General features: G+C 37.9%; 1 protein-coding gene across 2 annotated transcripts in view; it reads right to left on the bottom strand.

The window, feature by feature from the left end:
* The window catches only part of UTP20 (UTP20 small subunit processome component), a 107,664-nt gene that overhangs the window by 6,639 nt on the left and 78,809 nt on the right, over nt 1–22,216 (bottom strand). The window contains exons 41-56 of one of the 2 annotated variants that reach the window (XM_049626157.1): nt 19,975–20,291; nt 18,295–18,434; nt 17,690–17,846; nt 12,724–12,822; nt 11,711–11,878; nt 10,170–10,336; nt 8,989–9,130; nt 7,782–7,898; nt 6,139–6,309; nt 5,774–5,905; nt 5,205–5,315; nt 3,291–3,370; nt 2,795–2,864; nt 2,485–2,667; nt 1,133–1,264; nt 551–683 (exon numbers count right to left, since the gene is read on the bottom strand). In XM_049626157.1, the coding sequence (XP_049482114.1) occupies nt 551–683; nt 1,133–1,264; nt 2,485–2,667; nt 2,795–2,864; nt 3,291–3,370; nt 5,205–5,315; nt 5,774–5,905; nt 6,139–6,309; nt 7,782–7,898; nt 8,989–9,130; nt 10,170–10,336; nt 11,711–11,878; nt 12,724–12,822; nt 17,690–17,846; nt 18,295–18,434; nt 19,975–20,291 (2,319 nt within the window). The remainder of the gene's footprint in view (nt 1–550; nt 684–1,132; nt 1,265–2,484; nt 2,668–2,794; nt 2,865–3,290; nt 3,371–5,204; nt 5,316–5,773; nt 5,906–6,138; nt 6,310–7,781; nt 7,899–8,988; nt 9,131–10,169; nt 10,337–11,710; nt 11,879–12,723; nt 12,823–17,689; nt 17,847–18,294; nt 18,435–19,974; nt 20,292–22,216) is intronic. The other variant, XM_049626158.1, reaches the window with a different exon arrangement.

Raw genomic sequence — 22,216 nt, 5'->3', positions numbered from 1 at the left:
GATAGACAAAAACTTAAATGTCTCACAAGGGTTAAATGGTTTACTAAATCATGGCATATTTGCATGGTGGACTATTTACAGCTATTTTAAAAAGCTTTCTACTGAGTGTGTTATAGTATAATAATATTCTTATTTAGGTACAAACAAGATATAAGTTTATATGGAACTATGCAATCTCTGTAAAAAAAAAAACAAACCTGTGTCTATATATAACAAAAAGACAGACTGGATGGAAATATATACCAAATTAACACCAAGCAGCAAGGAAGACTTTGAAAAACTTTCCTTTCTTTTACTTTCCCATAATTAATATTCCTTCTTTTACAAATGAAATGTATTACTTGTGAAATCATAAACATATTATTTTTCCTAGAAACATTTTCACTATAATCAATTTGAAAGGGTCTTTCAAATCTTTTTCTCATGGACTTTTCCCCTGACATTATAGACTTTCTAAGTATTCATACTCTAATTCCCCAAATTGGTTTTTAGTAATTCTGTCACAACTAATATGTTTGTTTTTAGATGTAAATAAAAAGGAAATACTTACTCCAGATTTTATTCAGCGTCTCGGAGGGCTTGGTAAACTGAATAATATTACATTCCTTGATGAGTTTACTAATCAGTGTAAGAAAACTAAACAGAAGGCGATCTGCAGCTTTTTCTTCAGTCTCTTCCATGATCTAAAAACAGGATGGATATAAATCCATTGAGACAACTCCAGGGCTTCTATCAGTACTACTGTTATTTTGGGTCAGTTTTTTGTTGTGGGTGCTGCCCTCTGCACTACAGGCTGATCTGCAGCATTCATGGTCTCTGCCCGCTAGATGCTAGTAGCACCCTCCACACTCCAGTTGTGACAACCACACATGTCTCCAGGTGTTGCTAAGTGTCTAGAGGGGTTGGCAGTGGGGTGGTGAAATCACCCTGCTGGAGAAACTTCGATCTTCACATACTATGGAAGATAACTTACTTTAAATCTCATTTTAAAAAAGAAGATCCAGCTACGCTGAATTCTTGCTTTCATTAAGAAACATTTTTGAACACACATAATATTTAAGCTGTTAGCTAAACCACCTTAAGTAAAACTACAAAAATTAGCACAAGTTTTATTCTCTGGCAAATTACTTACATCTTTAAAGTTTTCAGGATCAATTTCCTTTTCAATCACAGGAAGAATAGTTCCAAGTCTTCTCTCAAAAGAGACTCCTTCACTTTCCACAAACAAACCACAGATGAGGGCAGCTAGTTGCCTATTTAAGCTCTACCAAAAATAAACCACAGAAAGACAATGTTAATAACACAACTTGGTATGCCATTTCCAAATTCATAAAATAAAATGGGCATGACTCTGTCCTCAATATTTCTTTTTTTTTTTTAAATTTTTTTCTTAATGTTTATTCATTTTTGACAGAGAGAGAGAGAGACAGAGCATGAGCAGGGGAGGGGCAGAGAGAGAGGGAGACAAAGAATGCGAAGCAGGCTCCAGGCTCCGAGCTGTCAGCACAGAGCCAGACACAGGGCTTGACCTCACGAACTGCGAGACTGTGACCTGAGCCGAAGTCAGACACTCAACCGACTGAGCCACCCAGGCACCCCTCAATATTTCTTTATAATGCCAGAAATCAATAGAATATGGATCTTTGGTGGCTTAAAATGAAAAATATAGAGAATCTTCATACCCAAGAATAACATTAAAAAAGGAATGGAACTCATTACCCACATTCTCCCATTTTAAATTAAAAAAAAAAAAAAAAATCAAGATGAACACTGAATATACAGAATTGTCGAGTATCAATGTCGTACACCTGAAGCTAGTAACACTGTGTGTCAATTATATTTAAATAAAAAAAACTTAATTAAAAAATTGGAAGTTGCATGCAATAACCCCCCCATTCTAACTTTAATACGTATTACAGTCAATATTAAGATACAACACGTTTATATTCCACAAACATGGGCCACTGTTGGTGGCAAGTCAGCAAGTGGATATAATCACTGACAAACATTACATTTCATTAACTGAATATGCAAAACTGAAAACAAAGATATTCATCATTGGGGACTGGTTAGATACATTCGATACATTCATATAGCAATGTCATTGGCTGACAATCATGTAGTGGGACTACAGGTGATTTTTATGTTACTCTCTATAACTTTTATTTCCTGAAGTTTTACTATAAGAATATATATATATTTTTTAAATTTTATTTCCAATATAGTTAACATACAGTTAGTTTCAGGTGTACAATATAGTGATTCAACAATTCTATACATTATTCAGTGCTCATCATAAGGATACTCTTTAATCCCTATCACCTACTTAACCCATCCCCCCCACCCAGCAAGAGTACATTAACATAATCTACTAAAAAAAATAAAATTTGGGAAAAATTCAACAATGTTTAAGATGTATTCTTATTTAAAGTGAATACCAAAAGCTAAGATTTTCATTGAAATTTGACTAAAAGCAACCTTAACCTTTTTTGCTCCAAACCAGGTGGTAACCATATCAAAGAGCCAATCTTTTTTCTCAAGGTTGATTTTACTGAGTAAAGATTTGATTGTCATGGATGCCATCTTCTTGCACATGGCAGAATCATCGTTCACCATCATTAGACAAAGAGGAATAAAGAACATTCCACAGTTCTCATGGAGTAGTCCCTAGAAGAAAACAGGCAGTTAAGAGCACACTCAGACTGGAATTCTTATAGATGCCCAAACAAGGGAGGCTCCCTGTGGGCCCCCAGGGCTCAAGGGGAACATAGCTACAGTCTGTGATTCAAGGTACCTGAGGGAATGTGTCAAAGAGATAGGAGATCATTTCCAAGGCAGACTCTCTCCCGGTCTCATGTTCATAACTAAGGCAAGAACATTAGATAGACTTGTTAGTATCTTTTCAATTACCAATAATTGTTTTTAAAATTTTTAAACATTGTTTTAAGGTGTCAGTCTGTTTCTTAAAAAGTAGAAAAAAATATCCATGTTCCCAATTTTAATACTTATGTAAATCTATCACGCTACTATTCAGCTTTAAATGTGATTCTGTTAGATTTTTACCATTCTCCTTAAATAGACTCTTAACGAAAATCAGTGGTCAGACCGAATTCGAAAAGCAACTTACACAACTGTCACATGAAGCCATGCACACTGTTTGATAATCAAGTCAATGATTCAAATGATAACACCCTCAGATGTTCAGATTTTGTCATTTTCCAGACAGGTGCCACAATAAAATGAGAGGAAACTACTCTTCTGCCCCTATGTAGTTTATGGCTTAAACTTACTTGAGTTGAGCAAGCATGAATTCCAAGTTTGGTCTTAATTTGTCACCCAGGGGATAGTCAAGAATATATTTCAGAAAAACCTAGGAACAGAAGTCACATAGATGATTATTGGGTCCTATCTCTCCAGGATTTCTGCTTCCTAACCTGCTGATACACTGTTCAGTTACAAAGACCTTTCAGAAGACTGATCAATCCTCCTGAGTCAACTGCACGCTTTCCTTTCTTCTCCTACTTCACTTACTCAGGTCCTGCCCCAAGTGCCTGATTAAAAGTCCTAGCCTACCACTGGCATGGTTGTTTTGGGCTCCAGATCTAAGCTCACGTGTTGGAAGCTCCTCTCTTCCATAGGTAGTGTGGTATGGTGGACTGAGTACGGACTGTGGTTCACCCCTGTATTTCCCCTTGAATAAGAATGACAATGATGATTGATATTAATACAGATAATACTAATTCATTTATTAATTATACGTCAATTAATTCTATATGCCAAGCACTGTGCTAAGTGTTCCTCAGTTAACTGTCATCACTTTCTTGGAAAGTAGGGGATATTATCCCCATTTTACAGATGAAGAGAATGAAGTTGGCACAGAGAGGTGAGTAACATGCTCAGGTGACAGTGCCAGAATTCCATGCCTGGTTTATCTTCTTTCAAACCATTGTACTAATTTATTAATAAAAGTAATTAATAAAATAATATAAGTATTTATACATAAGCTATTATATATCAATAGCTTTCTGCTACTGGAATAAAGCCCTAAATAAATCTTTAACAAGTACACGAGGTCTTGCCTGACCTGGCTCCCTTCCCCACCTCACTTAACCTTCATTTATCTCCTCTAATAAGTGAGGCCCTTACCTACCTCAAGGCTTCCTTAGGCATTGGCTGCTCCCTTCACCTGGAAAACTAAGCCTTTCTCTTCCTTCACATTTCTGCTGACAAGCCAATCCTCAGGAGAGCCCTTCCTGATTCTAACACCAGGGTGGTCCTCAACCTGATCATATGTTCTTATCATCTACTCTTCCATATTTTGTCAATTCTAAGAAGCAGTTTTTCACATTTTAACAGATCTGAAATTGGGATGTATCTTTTTTTTTTTTTTTTTTCAACGTTATTTATTTATTTTTGGGACAGAGAGAGACAGAGCATGAACGGGGGAGGGGCAGAGAGAGAGGGAGACACAGAATCGGAAACAGGCTCCAGGCTCCGAGCCATCAGCCCAGAGCCTGACGCGGGGCTCGAACTCATGGACCGCGAGATCGTGACCTGGCTGAAGTCGGACGCTTAACCGACTGCGCCACCCAGGCGCCCCAGAAATTGGGATGTATCTTAAAATTGATGGCATCTTACCACTGTGTCATAGTGTTTTCTTTCTTTGAAGTATATAAATAAAGGTATGTCTTATAAATAATGAAATATGACAGTGCTTTCTCCCTCCTGGCACTTAGGATGCCTGTAATTAAATACCTGTGGAACTTTTGCTTTGTGCCTGTGTACTTTAAAATTTCACTATCTGACAGGGACTATAAAAATTTTGTTGACTGCTTTGCCAGCAGCACCTGGCACATAGTAATATGCATAATAAGTAGTTGATGACTGGACCAATGGATGGAAATATTTGGTGCAGGCTATCATGCTACAGAAGGAAAATATACATCTTTATCCATTTGAAACATTCCACATATGATGGGTTATTCTCAAAATGCTCTTTGTTAACTGAAATGCCCTTAAGGCAGAGCAGACATGCTTCTCATACTTGGTAAGTAAATGGGTTCTTGAGTCTCAGAATAAAGCAACAACGTGACACAAAATTATCTTCAGAATTCAGTCAATGTTGACATCTGTCTATCTAAATATGGAACAGAAAAGACAGGACCCAACACTTGCTATGGGAATAAGGCATCTTCTCTACAAACCTGTCTGCATTGGACTCTGACAGGTTCACTTTGTGCAGAAATTGCCAACTTGGATACTTTCCGCATGACATCATCGATTTCTGGGACTAACAACTTCCTTGATAAAATGGCCTAAAATAAAAAAGGAAGACATCTCACTTCATGTTCTACTGCAGATGGTTGTAAGCTGATGCACTGTTAAAGCAGTCATAGGCAATTTTCAAAAATAATGAAAGTAACCTTCAAGAGAAAAAAAACACTTAAAAATGGTTAAAATAGTGACTTTTGTTTTACGTATTTTATAATTAAAAAAAGAAAAAAGCTCCACAAAGTCCAATACAGTAAATACAAGCATTTTTTAAACTTTCCTCTACTTTTATAGAACGCTCTGGAAGTGTTAATTGAATTCATGTTCAAACATTTTAATAAGTAGGTATGTTAGATTACCATTAATCCATCAAAATCATCACAATGTTTATAAATTAATTTTGGAAATCCACAGCTAGTCAAAATACTTTGTTCCACATTATTCTAAGTATCTAATCTGAGGCACATAAGCTGTAAAATCCAACATTCTGGTGATACCATACCTTCAGAAGACCAAATGCAGTGGCCTGTCTTGAAGTATCATAAATGTCTTCTTCAGCATATGCTAGTAGAACTTGAAGCTGCTTTTCAGTTATCTGGTAAGACTTCACTTTCTTCACAACTATGGTCACACACTGTAAATTAAACTAGTCAGGTTAATAGCCAGGACATCCCACGAATGAAAAATCAGTGAAATGGTAAGGCCTTAATACAACATCAATGCTTTTTCACACAGGATACCAACCCTCTGGCCTTAGCAAATTAATCTGGAAAAAATTCTGAACAGGACCAAAGGACAATGAGGAAACCTAAGTTTGATGTTAAACCTGGTCCTGGCCCTTTCGAAGTATAACTAAAAACACCTCACCTTGAAACAATTTACCACCAGGTGGAAGTTCTGGCCCCTGGCAGCTCCAAGTTTTGCATAGTCCTTCAGCAACAGGAAGAGGTGTTTTGTCAGCTGTTCTGCTTTTGTTTCTATGGAAGGCAGAGGGAACCTCAAGACCCAGATCAGGCACTGTAAAGCACCTGTGATCACCTGAAAAACAAAACCAACCAATTTATGTAGTGATCAAACCCAAAAGTCAAGCGCCTGAGGCTGTGTAGACTCTATAAGCAATCAGGTTGAAAAATGAAATACTCTGCTCAGCTCACTCTAGAAGAACCGTATACCAAAAGCATAAGAAGAGAGGGAGATTTCCTATTCCCTGTGGTAGAACTTACTGCTTCTCTAAGGCACATAAAGGTGATGCAAGTAAATAAGAAAGAGTGCACCATATTCTTAACCTATATGAGTCAATGACTGGAAGAACTGGCCAATTTATTTATTTTCAATGTTTTTATTTTTTATTTTTGAGAGAGAGAGCAGGGGAGAGGCAGAAAGAGAGGGAGAGAGAGGATCCCAAGCAGGTTTTGCACTGTCAGCACAGAGCCCAATGTGGGGCTCAAACTCATGAACTGTAATATCATGACCTGAGCTGAAATCAAGAGTCAGATGCTTAACCGACTGAGTCACCCAGGCATCCTGAATTGGCCAATTTCAGCAACTTTTTTTTGTGTCTGGAAAGATACATTATAAATGACTTTTCTATTTTCTAGAATGGTACTTTAATCCATTCTAAGCAACTGTATACAAGGCACTCTAAAAATCAGAATTACAAAGATAAAGAGAACACCGTCCCTCTATTTAAAGAGCAGACAGCTGGCTAAGAAATTAAGCATGAGAACAATACACTACAATTTAATATAGTTAAGTGCTGTGCAAAAGATATGAAAAAAGTGTGCTGGGACCAAGCGATGACATGAGAATCCTTGACCTCCAGCTCAAACCTTAGAGACTGCTGAGATCAGTTACTTCACCTAGTTCAGCTGTGCCTAATAGACCCACACTGCTCTGGTTGCTGTAAGGTCTTCTTGGGCTGGATTAGAGATGAAGCCATAGAGGAAAGGTCTCTGGAGTCACAAAGGCCAGGGCTTATAATCCCAGCTCTGCAGTTTATTACCTATTCAACTACAGAGATGTTACTTAACTTCCTGGCACCTTCACTATAAGACAGGCAGTCAGGAAACGGGAGATGTGTCGGCTCTGGAGTCTGACGGACTGCTATCCTAGATCTGTGATCTAGGCCAAGTCAGCTGATAGCCTACTTTTCTCACTGATAAAACAGAAGCATTAATAATATGTGCTTCATAGGTTGTTATGAGGATTCACACCAGTGAGGGCAGTAGTGACAAGGATGATGGAGATGATCAGTGCTGATATGGTGACACCATTACTCAGCCTCATGATGTTGCAAGGACCCAATGAAATAAGTATAATGTATCTACCAGAGCCTGTAAAACTGTTGAAGGCTATCCAAATATATGGTTGGAAAGCAACGTAATGTAGGGAACAGAAGTAGTTCACAGTATCATAAAGCCACTTAAAAATTCCATCATCTTGTGAAGTACAAGCCTAAAAGTTCTGGGTATTTTGTGCAACACAGTTCTCATGAAGGAACAGAAGCTCACCTTCACATCCATGGAAACCAGGCAGTCTATGAGGAGAGAGACAAAAGGATCCAACATTTCCAGAACAGGTTCACTTGAAGACTTGATCTTGGAAGTCTTTAGACTCAGATGTAGCAGCTAAAAGATTCAAAAAGATATTTCATACCAGTTGCCCATAAGACCAAATGAGTTAGGTAAAGGTAAAATGATTTTGAGAGAAACATGAAACATTAAGATGCTTCCATTTGAAGCAACAAAAATTCTGAAGGAATGGTAAAGGGCCTGCGGGACTCTCAGTAACTGAAGAAGGTGGGAGTTCACTGTGCACTGAGATGCTGAGTTCATTTACCAAATGATTACTCAGGATTTACTTTGATTTGAGGCACTGGGTTGGCACACGGGGCACAGCAATGATCAAGATGAACATGGTTCCTGCCTGATGGATCTTAACCAGGAAGAGAGACTCTAGCAAATAATTAACTGTAAATGCAGTGTGCTTTGGGAGTTCTGTGGGGACCCTGGTAAAGGGAGGAGCCCGTGGTGAAGTCCTGGAGTGACAGAGTGTGGAGACTATGAAACTGAAGGGAAGCCAGTGTGGCCGAGCTGTGTGTTGCGAATGGTACAATACAAGGTTTGGCCCGTGTAGCCCAGATGAAAGACCAGGCTCTCAAGAAAAATGGGAGCCAATGAAGGTAATAAAAACGAAATAAAACGATCAGATTTGTGTTTTTAGACGCTTACATCTTTAAAAAAAATTCAAAATAATTTAGAGATGCCCATGGGCAAATCAAAGTGAACCCATAATAAATGTTAGGTCAGAATCATTAATCCTGAGACCATTATATCATCAAAGTAAGTACTAGAAGAGAGAGATGGTAAATGACCAATGCACCTTAAAAAAAATGGCCCAGGGGCACCTGGGCGGCTCAACTGATTACGTGTCCAACTCTCAATCTTGGCTCAGGTCATGTACTCATGGTTCATGGGATTGAGCCCCACATCAGGTTCTACGCTGACAGTGTGGAGCCTGCTTGGGATTCTCTCTCTCCCTCTCTCTCCGCCCCTCCCCTGCTCACGCTCTCTCTCCCTCTCAAACTAAATAAACAAACAAACAAACAAAATAGCCTGTAATTTATTTCTGATAAGGCATTTACAGTGGGAATGAGCAGAGGACTGCAAGGCACACTCACTGTGGGCAGCAAATCACACTTTAAGGGTTAATTCTTACCCGAAGTCCAGACTCAATAAATATGTGCATGTTGGTTTTCCTGCTCACAACAGCTTTCTGCCCACCTCGAACTGGAGTTGGGGGGAGCAGAAGACAGCTCTGGGGTGGCAGACGTGGATCCAGTGCAGGGGCTGCTGGGTTTCTGTCAATCACAAAGGAAAAACAGGGGCAAGAACACTGTATGCTGCACTCTAAGTCACGTGACCCTGTCTGGTGACTGGAGTCCAGCACTAAGTAGTATGCTGTTCACTGTGGGCTTTTTTTCTCCTTCAACCATGAGAAAAAGATTATTAGGTTGTTGATCAAGGCTGTAGAACAACCCCAAAAACAGAAATCAGATTGATGAACACACGTTTAAATTAAGATGAACAGTAAAAGGACACTCCCTTGATGTTTGAAAACAAATGCCAAGGAGTTTCTTTTAGAACACAAAAGCAAAATCCAAAGGAGGTATTTTAAAACCTTTTCAGGTCTAGATATCTATTTAATCAGAAGAAAAGCTATGTATTTAAAATCTATCCTAACTTTGATTCAATAAATAACATAACTGGCTGCTGTCACAGCTAACTTACTCATTTATCAGAAAATCATCTCATGCTGAGATTTATCACCTGGAAGGGCTTTAGCCCAAACACCACAAAGGAGAACTGTCTCATAACTCAGATATATATAGCATATATTATACAAGTATGTAATTGTATATGTATTAATTATGTATATAATTATATGTACACATAAATAATTGTACATGTATTATAAATTATCTAATTGTATAATATATGTGAACATGCATATGCAGTAAAACCTTGGTTTGTAAGCATAATTCATTCTGGAAAACATGCTTGTAACCCGAAGCATTTGTATATCAAAGTAAATTTCAAGAACCGTTGGCTCAGTTGTGATCATGTGATATATGGCATCAGGTACTACTTATATTGCAAGACATCACTCTTTTATCAAGTTAAAATTTATTAGAAATGTTTGCTTGTCTTGCAGAACAAGTTACTCGCAATCCAAGGTTTTACTCTGTGTGTGTGTGTGTGTGTGTGTGTGTGTGTGTGTGTGTGCTTTAACTAAGGTAAATTATTAAATTAACCCACTTAAGAGTAAATGAAAACTGAATGGCTTATCAGAAGCAAGCACCCAAGGATAGTTGTTTTTTTTTTTTCTTTCAAACTTACTTTTCTTTCTCTGTTAACAGGGGAAGATTTTCACTGACCAACCCATAACTGAGCAATAGTATGGATTCTGCCGTCATTTCTTGATTTACAATTAATCCTGCTATGATTCGGCGCAAGGTTTCATGAACTTTCCGGGCCAGTTTTAAACTCGTGGTATTTTGTAAGATCTAAAGGCAAACATAAATGTCATGTTGAGATAACACAGAACTGCCTTTTTGTTTGTTGTGATGGTAGTTTTTAAAAAATACATTTCATTTTTAATATAGGTTTTTTTTTTTCTAATTAAAAAGAAACATCCTTAATAAAATTTCAAACAGAGCATACAAAGTAACATTTACACATACTGTCAATCCCAGAGACAACCACTATCAGCATCATGTATGTCTCTGGATTTCTCTGTGCTCTCTGTTGGTGAGACCTCAGGGCACAGGACTGGAGACATGATGTGATACATGGACGACATCAACCCTGTAAGTGCATCATAGGCAAGCACATGCACATATACAACATTAACAAAATGCAGTCAGTACTCATCTGAAACCATGCTAACAGTGCTGTGATGGCCAAGCCTCAGGGTTTGATATTAGTCATTAGGCCAAATCATAGGAACTAAATGGGAATCTAGGACCATCAACATCAACAAAACCCTCAGCACTTTATAAATATTCCTTTGCACAGGACACGGTATTAATAACTTTAACTATCTTGGAGCGACTTGATAATATACATGGAAAATACATGTGCTGTGTTAATTCTTTTTCATCCTCAAAACATACCTAACATTCTCAGGTTTAGATAAGATTAATGCATTGTAGAAAAAATTACGGAGTTATTCTGACACCAAAACATTTGGAATTAAGGTTAATTCATGTCATTAATAGTGTTTTGCTCTAGTTTTTGTGCATAAAATTATAATAAAGTGAATTAAAAACATTTGTTGAGTGTTCACCCCTACATTAGGCACAGAGAACATTATGAAGGTAAGTAAACTACAGTCCCTGCCCGACAGGAGCAGAATGAAAACAGTGCAAAGAATGTAAGCTTTGGATCAGAAAGATCTACAAGTAACGTTTTACTTTCCTCCTTAATCATGACCCTTCTACCTTTTGTTGAGCCTACATTTTCTTATCTGTAAGATGAAAGTACCATTGATCTCAGAGTGGTTGTGCAGATTAGAAGAGATCATGAAACACGATGCTGAGAACATAATATATGTTCAACAGATGTCACTTTTCTCCCTCTTGGCAATCTGGGAGCAGCAATCTGTCTTCAAAAGCTATGTTCTTAGCTGCTGACTTGAGCCAACTATAAAATTCACTTGAATTTCAATTTTTTGTTTCTGCATCACATGGTTTACATCCGGGAATCTGGTTCTTAGTTTAGAATGCCACCTAGGGCTGCCAGCTAGTGGCCATGTGGTATCCATGCCCTTCGTACCAAATGAAATCCTGGTGGTCAAGTGCAGCATTACTGCATGGGTCGTTTTAAGAACTCATGATGCTGTAATGTGGGGATCTCCTGTACTGCATTCAAGTCCTTACCTCTTTTAATGGAAGGATAAGTTTTGTAACCTGATCTTTCCCTACAAACTTGCCCAGGATTTCATAAGAATCGTAACTCTTGCTTCTTCGTGCCTCCATGACTTTGGAGAGGATCTGCTTCACTTCCTTCTCTTCAGCAATGGCACCAAACAACTCATGGTTAAAAATCTTTAAAAGAAAAAAGCCAAATGGCAATTATGTGTAATCAGCAAGATATGTCAACATAAGCAGTCTCTGATACATCCAGATCAGAGGAAAACAAGTTGGGCAGGACTGAAATTAGATGGCAGGAATTTCTATTAGATTTCACTTTTTCAAGGCAGTTCAGGGACCAATTACTGAAAGACAAGCAAATACCGCAACACCTGAAGGTTTTTACTAAGGGGAAATAAAAGAGTGCTATATAGATTTACATATATGATTGTATAATATAAGAGACAGGTACTTACTTCCTCTTGGATATTACCGAAGAGTAGCCTCATTTCCCTTTAAAAAACTGATGATATTTGTAACTTATCAAAACTGATGTGTTTAATTCAAAATGTTTAAATACGTACATTTTTTAATGAATGAACAAAGGCAGTATGGCGAATTTAGTCTCTTCCTAATCTCACCCCCCAAATTATCACATGATCAATTTTAAAAGCTGATGGTTATTAAAATTTTCACTACTGTACGTAAAGCTCTGGTGCACATATTTTTATATAAACCCCAGACTAAATACATCTCAGATTCTTAAAAGTGGTCGATATTTTTGCTTATTTTAAAGCTCCTGATACACAGCATCAACTTTCTTCCCAGAAAGGTTATACCAAAACTCATGACCTACTAGCAATGGTAGAGAGTCCACCTCACTTCACCTGAGTCAGCTTTTTAAACTTCTGCTAATCTAAGAGATGAGATAGTACATCATTTTCATTTTTACAGGTTATAAATATTTCGTATTTTGTGAGCCGATTTTCTGTGTCCATTGCCCAGTTAAGAAAATGACACTCGTTTTTTCTAAATCTTACCTCAATCATTATATCTAAACAGGAGTCCAAATCCCCAACTTGTAGCTTGTTGGTGAGGCCTTGCAGCAACATATAAACAGTGTAAGTCAGCACATGGACCTAAAATGAAATGCACAGTAAGAATATGAATGGTTAAGAATACCATAGTAGAAAAAAAATAAGATCTAAGAAGTACTGCAGAGAGCGCTCAGAGTTTCCATAATTACTGTAGGGAGTTTTGACAAATGACACATACTTCTATTACCATCTAAAAGACTTTAACCTGGCACAAAAACAGACACATAGACCAATGGAATAGAATAGAAACCCCAGGACTAGACCCACAAACGTATGGCCAACTAATCTTTGACAAAGCAGGAAAGAACATCCAATGGAAAAAAGACAGTCTCTTTAACAAATGGTGCTGGGAGAACTGGACAGCAACATGCAGAAGATTGAAACTAGACCACTTTCTCACACCATTCACAAAAATAAACTCAAAATGGATAAAGGACCTGAATGTGAGACAGGAAACCATCAAAACCCTAAAGGAAAAAGCAGGAAAAGATCTCTCTGACCTCAGCCGTAGCAATTTCTTACTTGACACATCCCCAAAGGCAAGGGAATTAAAAGCAAAAATGAACTACTGGGACCTTATGAAGATAAAAAGCTTCTGCACAGCAAAGGAAACAACCAACAAAACGGGAAAAGATATTTGCAAATGACATATTGGACAAAGGGCTAGTATCCAGAATCTATAAAGAGCTCACCAAACTCCACACCCGAAAAACAAATAACCCAGTGAAGAAATGGGCAGAAAACATGAATAGACACTTCTCTAAAGAAGACATCCAGATGGCCAACAGGCACATGAAAAGATGCTCAACGTCGCTCCTCATCAGGGAAATACAAATCAAAACCACACTCAGATATCACCTCACACCGGTCAGAGTGGCCAAAATGAACAAATCAGGAGACTATAGATCCTGGCGAGGATGTGAAGAAACGGGAACCCTCTTGCACTGTTGGTGGGAATGCAAATTGGTGCAGCCACTCTGAAAAACAGTGTGGAGGTTCCTCAAAAAATTAAAAATAGACCTACCCTATGACCCAGCAATAGCACTGCTAGGAATTTACCCAAGGGCTACAGGAGTACTGATGCATAGGGGCACTTGTACCCCAATGTTTGTAGCAGCACTCTCAACAATAGCCAAATTATGGAAAGAGCCTAAATGTCCATCAACTGATGAATGGATAAAGAAATTGTGGTTTATATACACAATGGAGTACTACGTGGCAATGAGAAAGAACGAAATATGGCCCTTTGTAGCAACGTGGATGGAACTGGAGAGTGTGATGCTAAGTGAAATAAGCCATACAGAGAAAGACAGATACCATATGTTTTCACTCTTATGTGGATCCTGAAAAACTTAACAGAAACCCATGGGGGAGGGGAAGGAAAAAAAAAAAAAAGAGGTTAGAGTGGGAGAGAGCCAAAGCATAAGAGACTCTTAAAAACTGAGAACAAACTGAGGGTTGATGGGGGGTGGGAGGGAGGGGAGGGTGGGTGATGGGTATTGAGGAGGACACCTTTTGGGATGAGCACTGGGTGTTGTATGGAAACCAATTTGACAATAAACTTCATATATTGAAAAAAAAAATAAATAAATAAAATAAAAGATTTTAACCAAATGATCACTTTGTACAAAAGATGCTCAGAAACATATCACCAAGCTTGGCGTGTACTACTGTGACTAAACCAGGTCACTGATTTATTTTATTTTATTTTATTTTTATTTTATTTCATGTTTATTTATTTATTTTGGGGGGGGAAGGGAGGGAGGGAACAAGCTGGGGGGGGGGGGGGCAGAGAGAGAGCGAGAAAGAGAAAACTCCAAACAGACTCCACACTGTCAGTACAGAGCTCAATGCAGGGCTCAAACTCATGAAATCATAACCTGAGCTGAATGAAGTTGGCCGCTTAATCGACTGAGCCACCTAGGCACCTCCAGGCCATTGATTTATAAAGAAAAGGCATAAGAGTCTTGAACTTTAAAAACCAACCTGTGAATTAAAGAGCTTGCCAATGTTGGGTGCAATCAAAGCTGTTATGAAGGAAATAGACAAGTTTTTGCTCTTCACAGTAACCATAGCTAATAACATTCCTAAGAGCTTACTATGGGCTAGTAAAATTATTGTATTAATACCTCACATGTATTAAATCATTTAATTCTTGCTCGCTGTATCCATGGTATAAGGTGCTGTATTTATCAGCACTTTTCAGGTGAGAAAGCTGAGGCACAGAGAGATCAAGTAACTTGCCCCAGGTTGCATGGGTAGGCAGTGGTAGAGTCAGGATTTGAAACCACAGAGCTGGTGTCACAGCCCCGGCTCTGCATCACTACACTATGTTGCCTCTCAAGCTTTCTGCGTTCTTTATACTGCTTCTAGTGTTACAAATTATCACAGGGAACACCAGATAATGATCATAGGCTAAAGAAACATAATTAGTTGTCAATACACAGATTGGATTTTACTTTTTTTAAGTAATCTCTACAGTGAATGTGGGGCTCAAATTCACAACTCCAAGATCAAAAGTCACACACTCTAACGACTGAGCTAGCCTGGCGCCCCAGTTAGTTGAGCATCCGACTTTGGCTCAGGCCATGATCTTGCAGTTCCTGAGTTTGAGCCCCGTGTCGGGCTCTGTGCTGACACCTCAGAGCCTGGAGCCTGCTTTGGATTCTGTGACTCCCTCTCTCTCTGCCCCTCCCTTGCCTGCGCTCTGTCTCTCTCTCAAAAATGAATAAACGTTAAAACAAAATAAATTAAAAAAATAAAAAATAAATTAAAAAAAATTTTTAAGTGTTTATTTTATTTTTTTTTAAGTGTTTATTTTTAAGAGAGAGCATGAGCAGGGAGGGGCAGAGAGAGAGGGAGACACACAATCTGAGGCAGGCTCTAGGCTCTGAGCTGTCAGCACAGAGCCCGACGTGGGGCTCGAACTCATGAACCTCAAGATCATGACCGGAGCTGAAGTCGGACAGTCAACCAACTGAGCCACCCAGGCGCCCCCCAGAATGAACTTTAAAGGCATAATTTCATATGTATCTACTGGTGATCAGTTGGGTTAAAAACCCAACTTAGACACATTACAGTCAAACTACTAAAAAATAAAGGCCAAGAAAAAGTTCTTAAAGCAGCCAGAGAAAACGGTGCATGACTTAGAGGAGAAAACTGTTTTGAATAACTGGATTTTTCATCCAAAAGACCAGAAGGAAGTGATACAACATTTTTAAGAAGCTGAAAGAAAAGTACTGTCAATGTAGAATCAGATATCCAATGACAGTATCCTTCAGGAATAAGGTGAAAAGATATTCAGAGATGACAGAAAACTAACAGCATTTGCTGCCACCACATGTGCTCTACAAGACTGCTGATGGAAATTCTTTAGACTGAAGGGAAATGATACCAGAAAGAAACTTGGAAATTCAGAAATGAAAGAAGAGAAGTAGAAATGACAAATATCTGGGCAAACTAATAGACTATTCTTCTCCTCTTGAGTTCTTTAAGATATGTTTGACAATTACAAGCAAAAACTCTAACATTGCCCAATAAAGTTTTCAATATATAGAGATGTAATATACAAACAACTATAAAACAAAAGAAGGGTGAAGGGAGCCATATACAGTGGTAAGGTTTCCATATTCCACTTGAAGATGTAAAATACTGTTTCCAAGTAGATTGTTAAAAGTAAGGATGTATATGGTAATTCCTAGAGCAACCGTTAAAAAACTACACCAGGAGGGGCATCTGGGTGGCTCAGTCGGTTAAGCGTCCGACTTCATCTCAGGCCATGATCTCAGGGTTGGTGGGTTCGTCCCCTTGTGTCAGGCTCTTTGCTGTCAGCTCAGAGCCTGGAGCTTGCTTCAGATTCCGTGTCTCCCTCTCTCTCTGCCCCTCCCCTGCTTGTGTTCTGTCTCTCTCTCAAAAAGGAAACATTAAAAAAAATTAAAATAAAAAACTATACCAAGAGAGACAATTAAAATAAATACTGATATTTTTACTGTGTTAGATTTAGAACCCACAGAACAGGAAGTTTACCTTTGAGCAAATTTAGACACAGAAGGTAAAGCTAACTACCCAGAGTCTTGACTGAGTACTTGAAAAGAACAAGCAACAGTGTTTCTTGAACTTCAAATCACTCAGGGATCTTACTGAAATGCAGGCAGTATAGGTCAGGCGTAGGGCACTAAATTGTGCGTGTCTAACAAGCTCCCAGGTGTTGCTGAACACTTGGAGTAGTAAGGAGCCAGCCAGCCACATCACCACTCAAAGAGCTTTCTATTCCACCTGGAGATCCTATTATTTTTATTACTTGTATGTTTCAATCCTTAAACAAATGCCTATGCTCTTTATTATTCACATTTGTGGAAATAAATTCAATATGCATTCAATAAGAATATTTTTAAGAACTCTCAAAATACAGAACTTGATATCAAATGATTTGAGAAAAATAGGTTATATAACCCTGGCCTATAAGTATCTTTATAAAAATCAGACATGGGAGTTTTTGTTTATTTTTTTTAAATAGATTTTTAAAATGCTGATTAGAAACTTGTAAACATTCTTTTTTTAAAAGTTTATTTTTCAGGGAGGGAGGGAGGGAGGGAGGGAGGGAGAGAGAGAGAGAGAGAGAGAGAGAGAGAGAGAGAGAGAGAGAGAATATATCCCAAGCAGGATCCGTGATGTCAGTGCAGGGTCTGGCGTGGGGCTTGAACTCAGGAACCCTGAGATCATGACCTGAGACAAAATCAAGTGGGATGCTTAACTGAGCCCTGAAACTTATGAATATTCTTGATTACTACCTCAGTGGATCAACTTTACTGAATACAGACAGAAGGCAACATCACTTGTAGTGTTCAAATTGCAAATATTTGAACTTCAATCCAACTTGAATGAATATAAGGCACATAATGCAATTTACCTGATATCCACGGACAAGGGTACTCTGTAATTCTTTTAAAATATATTGTAGGTAGTGCACACCCAGATCTTCTATTATTTTTGCTAGAGTGCTGCGTGCAATGTCTCTGATTTCCTGTGCTCTGTTCTTGAGGAGGGCACACACTTTCAGCAAAATACTAGAAAATGAAAAATTGAAAAGGACTAATCAAAAACCAGAAGCAAATAAAAATACAGACATCCTCTGGTCTCTTAATTATTCATTACCCAAATTTCCCAATTAGGATTCTAAAAAAAAATTATTTTTAAGGCCAATTTATTTTTGAGAGACAGAGACATAGAGTGTGAGCAGGGGAGGGGCAGAGAGAGAGGAGACACAGAATCCAAAGCAGGCTCCAGGCTCCCAGCTGTCAGCAAAGAGCTGGACGTGGGGCCCAAACCCATGAACTGTGAGATCATGACCTGAGCGTAACCAACTGAGCCACCCAGGTGCCCCCCAATTAGGATTCTAAATCACAGCAAATTGTGACAATATGTCTCTTCCTCACAGAAAGAGACTCAAGAGTCAGGAAGAAAGAACCAAGTTTTGAGTTTCACTGAACATTTCTAATTTGTCATACAATATACCTTGGCAGGTTAGCTTCCATAACTTCTTGTGGAAGGGACTGCATTAGTTTAACCATGGCAAAAGCTAAAGGAACTCGAACTACTTCCTCATCATTCACAACCTTGGACTTTATGAGCTTGTGTTCTTCTTCCCTTTTAGTCTGTAAGAAAAATTTAGGTTAAACTAAAACAAAAATAAATGGATCGGGGACCTACCAACACTGAAATCTTGCATTTGAACGATAAGCTCTTTGATATGACACTTCTAAGTTTATGGCTTAAAAAACAAACTAAATTATGCAATTTGAGAATAACTCTCAAAGAATTATAAAAAATAATAGGAATAATAATGTTTTTTCCAAAGAAGAGCCCAAATGTCCATCAACTGACGAATGGATAAAGAAGACGTGGTTTATATATACAATGGAATATTACTTGGCAACGAGAAAGAATGGAATCTTGCCATTTGCAACAATGTGGATGGAACTGGAGGGTATTATGCAAAGTGAAGTAAGTCAGTCAGAGAAGGACAGATTTCATATGTTTTCACTCATATGTGGAATTCGAGAAACTTAACAGATGACCATGGGGGAAGGGAAGGGGAAAAAATAGTTTCAAGCAGAGAGGAGGCAAACATAAGAGACTCTTAAATAGAACAAACTGATGATTGATGCGGCGGCAGGGGAAAGGGGAAAATGGGTGATGGACATTAAGGAGGGCACCTGTTGGGATGAGCACTGGGTGTTTATGTAAGTGATGAATCACAGGAATCTACTCCCAAAGCCAAGAGCATACTATATACACTGTATGTTAGTTAAGTTGACAATAAATTATATTAAAAAAATAAAACGAGAGAATGTTTTTTCCCAAAGGAACAATCAGAAAAAAATAGTCAAGTTTTCACTGATGTGGATTAAGATTGCTGTGAAATATCTAAAAATCATAAAAAATTTGTATCAATCGGGATTTTCAAGAGTTTGAGTGACAGTGTTCGTACATAGAAATATAGTGCCCCAAATAAGAAGTTATATTTACAAATATACAAAATGACCAAGTCAATATTTTACACCAGGGGCTGGCAAACTTCTGTAGAGGGCCAGATAGTATTTTTGGCTTAAGATCTCTGTTGAAGCTACTCAACTCTGCTGTGGTAACACAAAAGCAGAATTAGACAATATGCAAATCGATAAATGTAACCGTGTTCCAAAAAAACTTTACTTACAACAGGCTGCAGGATAGATCCAGCCCATGGACCACAGTTTGCCAACCCCTGTTTTACCCTGAGAAAGAAAGGCTCTGACTTCATGAGAATCCACTGCTAAATGTTATTCCTATTACCCAGGAAGAAGATAAATTCTGAACAGCAGAGAAGTGGCCAAGAAGTAGAAAAGGGAAACATATTCTAATTTTTAAAAACTCTTTTTTTTTGAAATGAGAATTATCTAATTATCTGCTTTGGAGATATCTACCAGATGAAAATCATAATGAAGAAAAACTGCTGCTTTGCTGCAGAAGATGAACCTAAAGATGATGAGACAAAACAAGGGAGGTGAATTCTGAAATGTTGAGATGAAAGAAAATCCAAAAGCTGAAGTCAATCAATAATAGTCAGGAGCCTCAGGCTGACAGAGTGCCACAAACACTTGGGTTCACACAGACAGAATGGACCCCATTCTGTTGGGCCCCAACCAGAATGATTACCGTAGAGGCCAGGCATTTATGTAGCCTGGGTAGGATATCTCCAGTTATGGTTCCTTGGATATTTTTAATTGTTCTCTCCAATTCTTCCTTATTCCGAGGAAGGAAAGAGATGGACCCAGTGACACACTCAGGTTCTTTAGCTGATGCCCCTTGACATTCAGCTGGATCGGGGTTTCCCGGTTCTTTGTTGTTGTCTGACAAATTCTTACATTTGTTTTCCTTCTCTTCCTCATCCATATGCTCTAATTCCATGGTTTCATGCTCTGGCAACTCAATCACTTCTACTGTGTCTATGTTCAGTAAACAACAAAAGTCACCTTAAATCAAATAAGGAAACAACACAGTTGTGTTACAAGTCTTTCCACCAACATCCAATAAAAACGATCTAGTCTCCAACTACAGATAGGTAAGATAAAGTACTAAAGGAAACAGCACTATATGAGAGGGTTATGATTTTTTGCTGTCTTACAGTTTGGAGTCTAATGTGGAACAGAGACAAGTAAACGGACAGTTATGAGTGTGGGAGAGCAAGTGCAGGCTATGTTGGGAATACACTTGGAGACTAGGTGGGGAGGAGGGTCTTAACCAAAAGAAAGCTTCCAAAGTATTGTGGTTGGAGGTTTCCAAAAACAAAAACCTATACTCATGAGCATGAAAACTATAATGCAGCCAACAGTTCTCATGCAGAAATGTCCCTTACTATAGGGCTCAGTTCATTAAAGAAAATTAGGCAGTGTTGTACTGGGGCAAGTCCAGGCATGGCTCTGCTAACAAGCCATATGACCAAAGTTAGTTAACCTAAGCCTAGTGGGCTTTGTATTCTTTATCAGTAAGATGGAGATGGCACCACTTGCAAGGCTGTTGTCACGATTCAATGAGATAAAGTCTATAATCACCCAAATATACACTTCTGATACGTCACAGACTTTCAAAAAAATGGTAGCCATTAGTCTTTATTTTATTTCCTGGCTGTGTAGCTTTGGGAAAGTTACTTTACATTTCTGAACTGTAATTTCTCATATCAAAAAATAATGGTGTAACTAACAACTAAGGTTCTTGTAAGGTTTTTATGAGAACAAAGGAGATAATGTCTCGAAAGGCCCAGCTCATAGAACTCAATAAATGTTTTAAACTTTAGTCATATCTAAGAAAATAGACAGTTAAGCAGATTATTTTAATTTTTAATGTTTTTATTGATGCAAAATTGCAAAATGCAGATTCAACTGCCTGAAGATAAACCGTTGAGAGACTTTAGTTTGATCAATGGTTTAAAGCATTAATGGTTTTAATTAATGGTTTAAAACACAAATGGTTCCTACAAATTCAAGCCAGTCTTTGCTATTTATTAGTGTGGCTCTGTAATGATTTTACTGTGAATCAAAGAATTAGAAATTTTTGAGTAGGAAGGAATGCTGAAGTAGTGCAAACTAAGTGCCAAAATATTTCAATGTCTTTTAGCAAAAACAGCCTATTGGCCTATTTAAGTGTTCATCCTCTAACAGGTTAAGGAAATTTCTATTTGTTCCTTATTTGATATCAGGAATAAATACTAAATCTAACCAAATGTTTCCCTTGTGCCTCTTTAGAGGACCACATGTTTTTTGTATGCTAATGTTAAATTCCATTAACCAATTATACCAACTTCATGAGTTAGTGGAAGCTTCCTTTTTATTAATCATCTGAAATAGCTGACGTAAGGTTGAAATTACCCATTCCTTCAATATTTGTATAACTAGCCTATAAAGCAATGTGAACCTGGTATTTTCATCAGGAGAAGGTTTATAACTACAGAGTCAATTTTTTAGTAGTTAGAGATATACCCCGATTTTCTATTTCTTTTAAAGCCAGCTTTTGTATTTTATTTTTCTAAGAGTTTGTACATCTCACTCAAGTATTCAAATTTTTAAGTTCAAAGATCATAATATTATTTTACCTTTTTAATTTGATTGGGACCTTTAAAAATTCTTAATGTTTATTATGCCTATGCCTTCTATTTTTACTGATCAATCTTGACAGAGGTTTGCCAATTTATAATCTTTTCATATACCTATTTTTAGCTTTGATGATCCTTTCTTATTGTATCTACTTTGTCTTATTAATTGTTGCTCTAATTTTTAATTCTTTTCTTATACTATCTTTGCATTCATTGCTTACTGTTCTTTCCATACATGCAGGTGGTAAAATTGGATTTCTATATAAATAATTTAAGCTCGGATTTTTTTTTACCCATATAATTTAGACT

The sequence above is a fragment of the Panthera uncia genome, chromosome B4 (assembly GCF_023721935.1).
Source record: "Panthera uncia isolate 11264 chromosome B4, Puncia_PCG_1.0, whole genome shotgun sequence".
In the NCBI taxonomy this organism is placed as follows: Eukaryota; Metazoa; Chordata; class Mammalia; order Carnivora; family Felidae; genus Panthera; species Panthera uncia.
The sequence above is the reverse complement of the archived record's forward strand: the minus strand, read 5'-3'. Positions and strand labels throughout refer to the sequence as shown.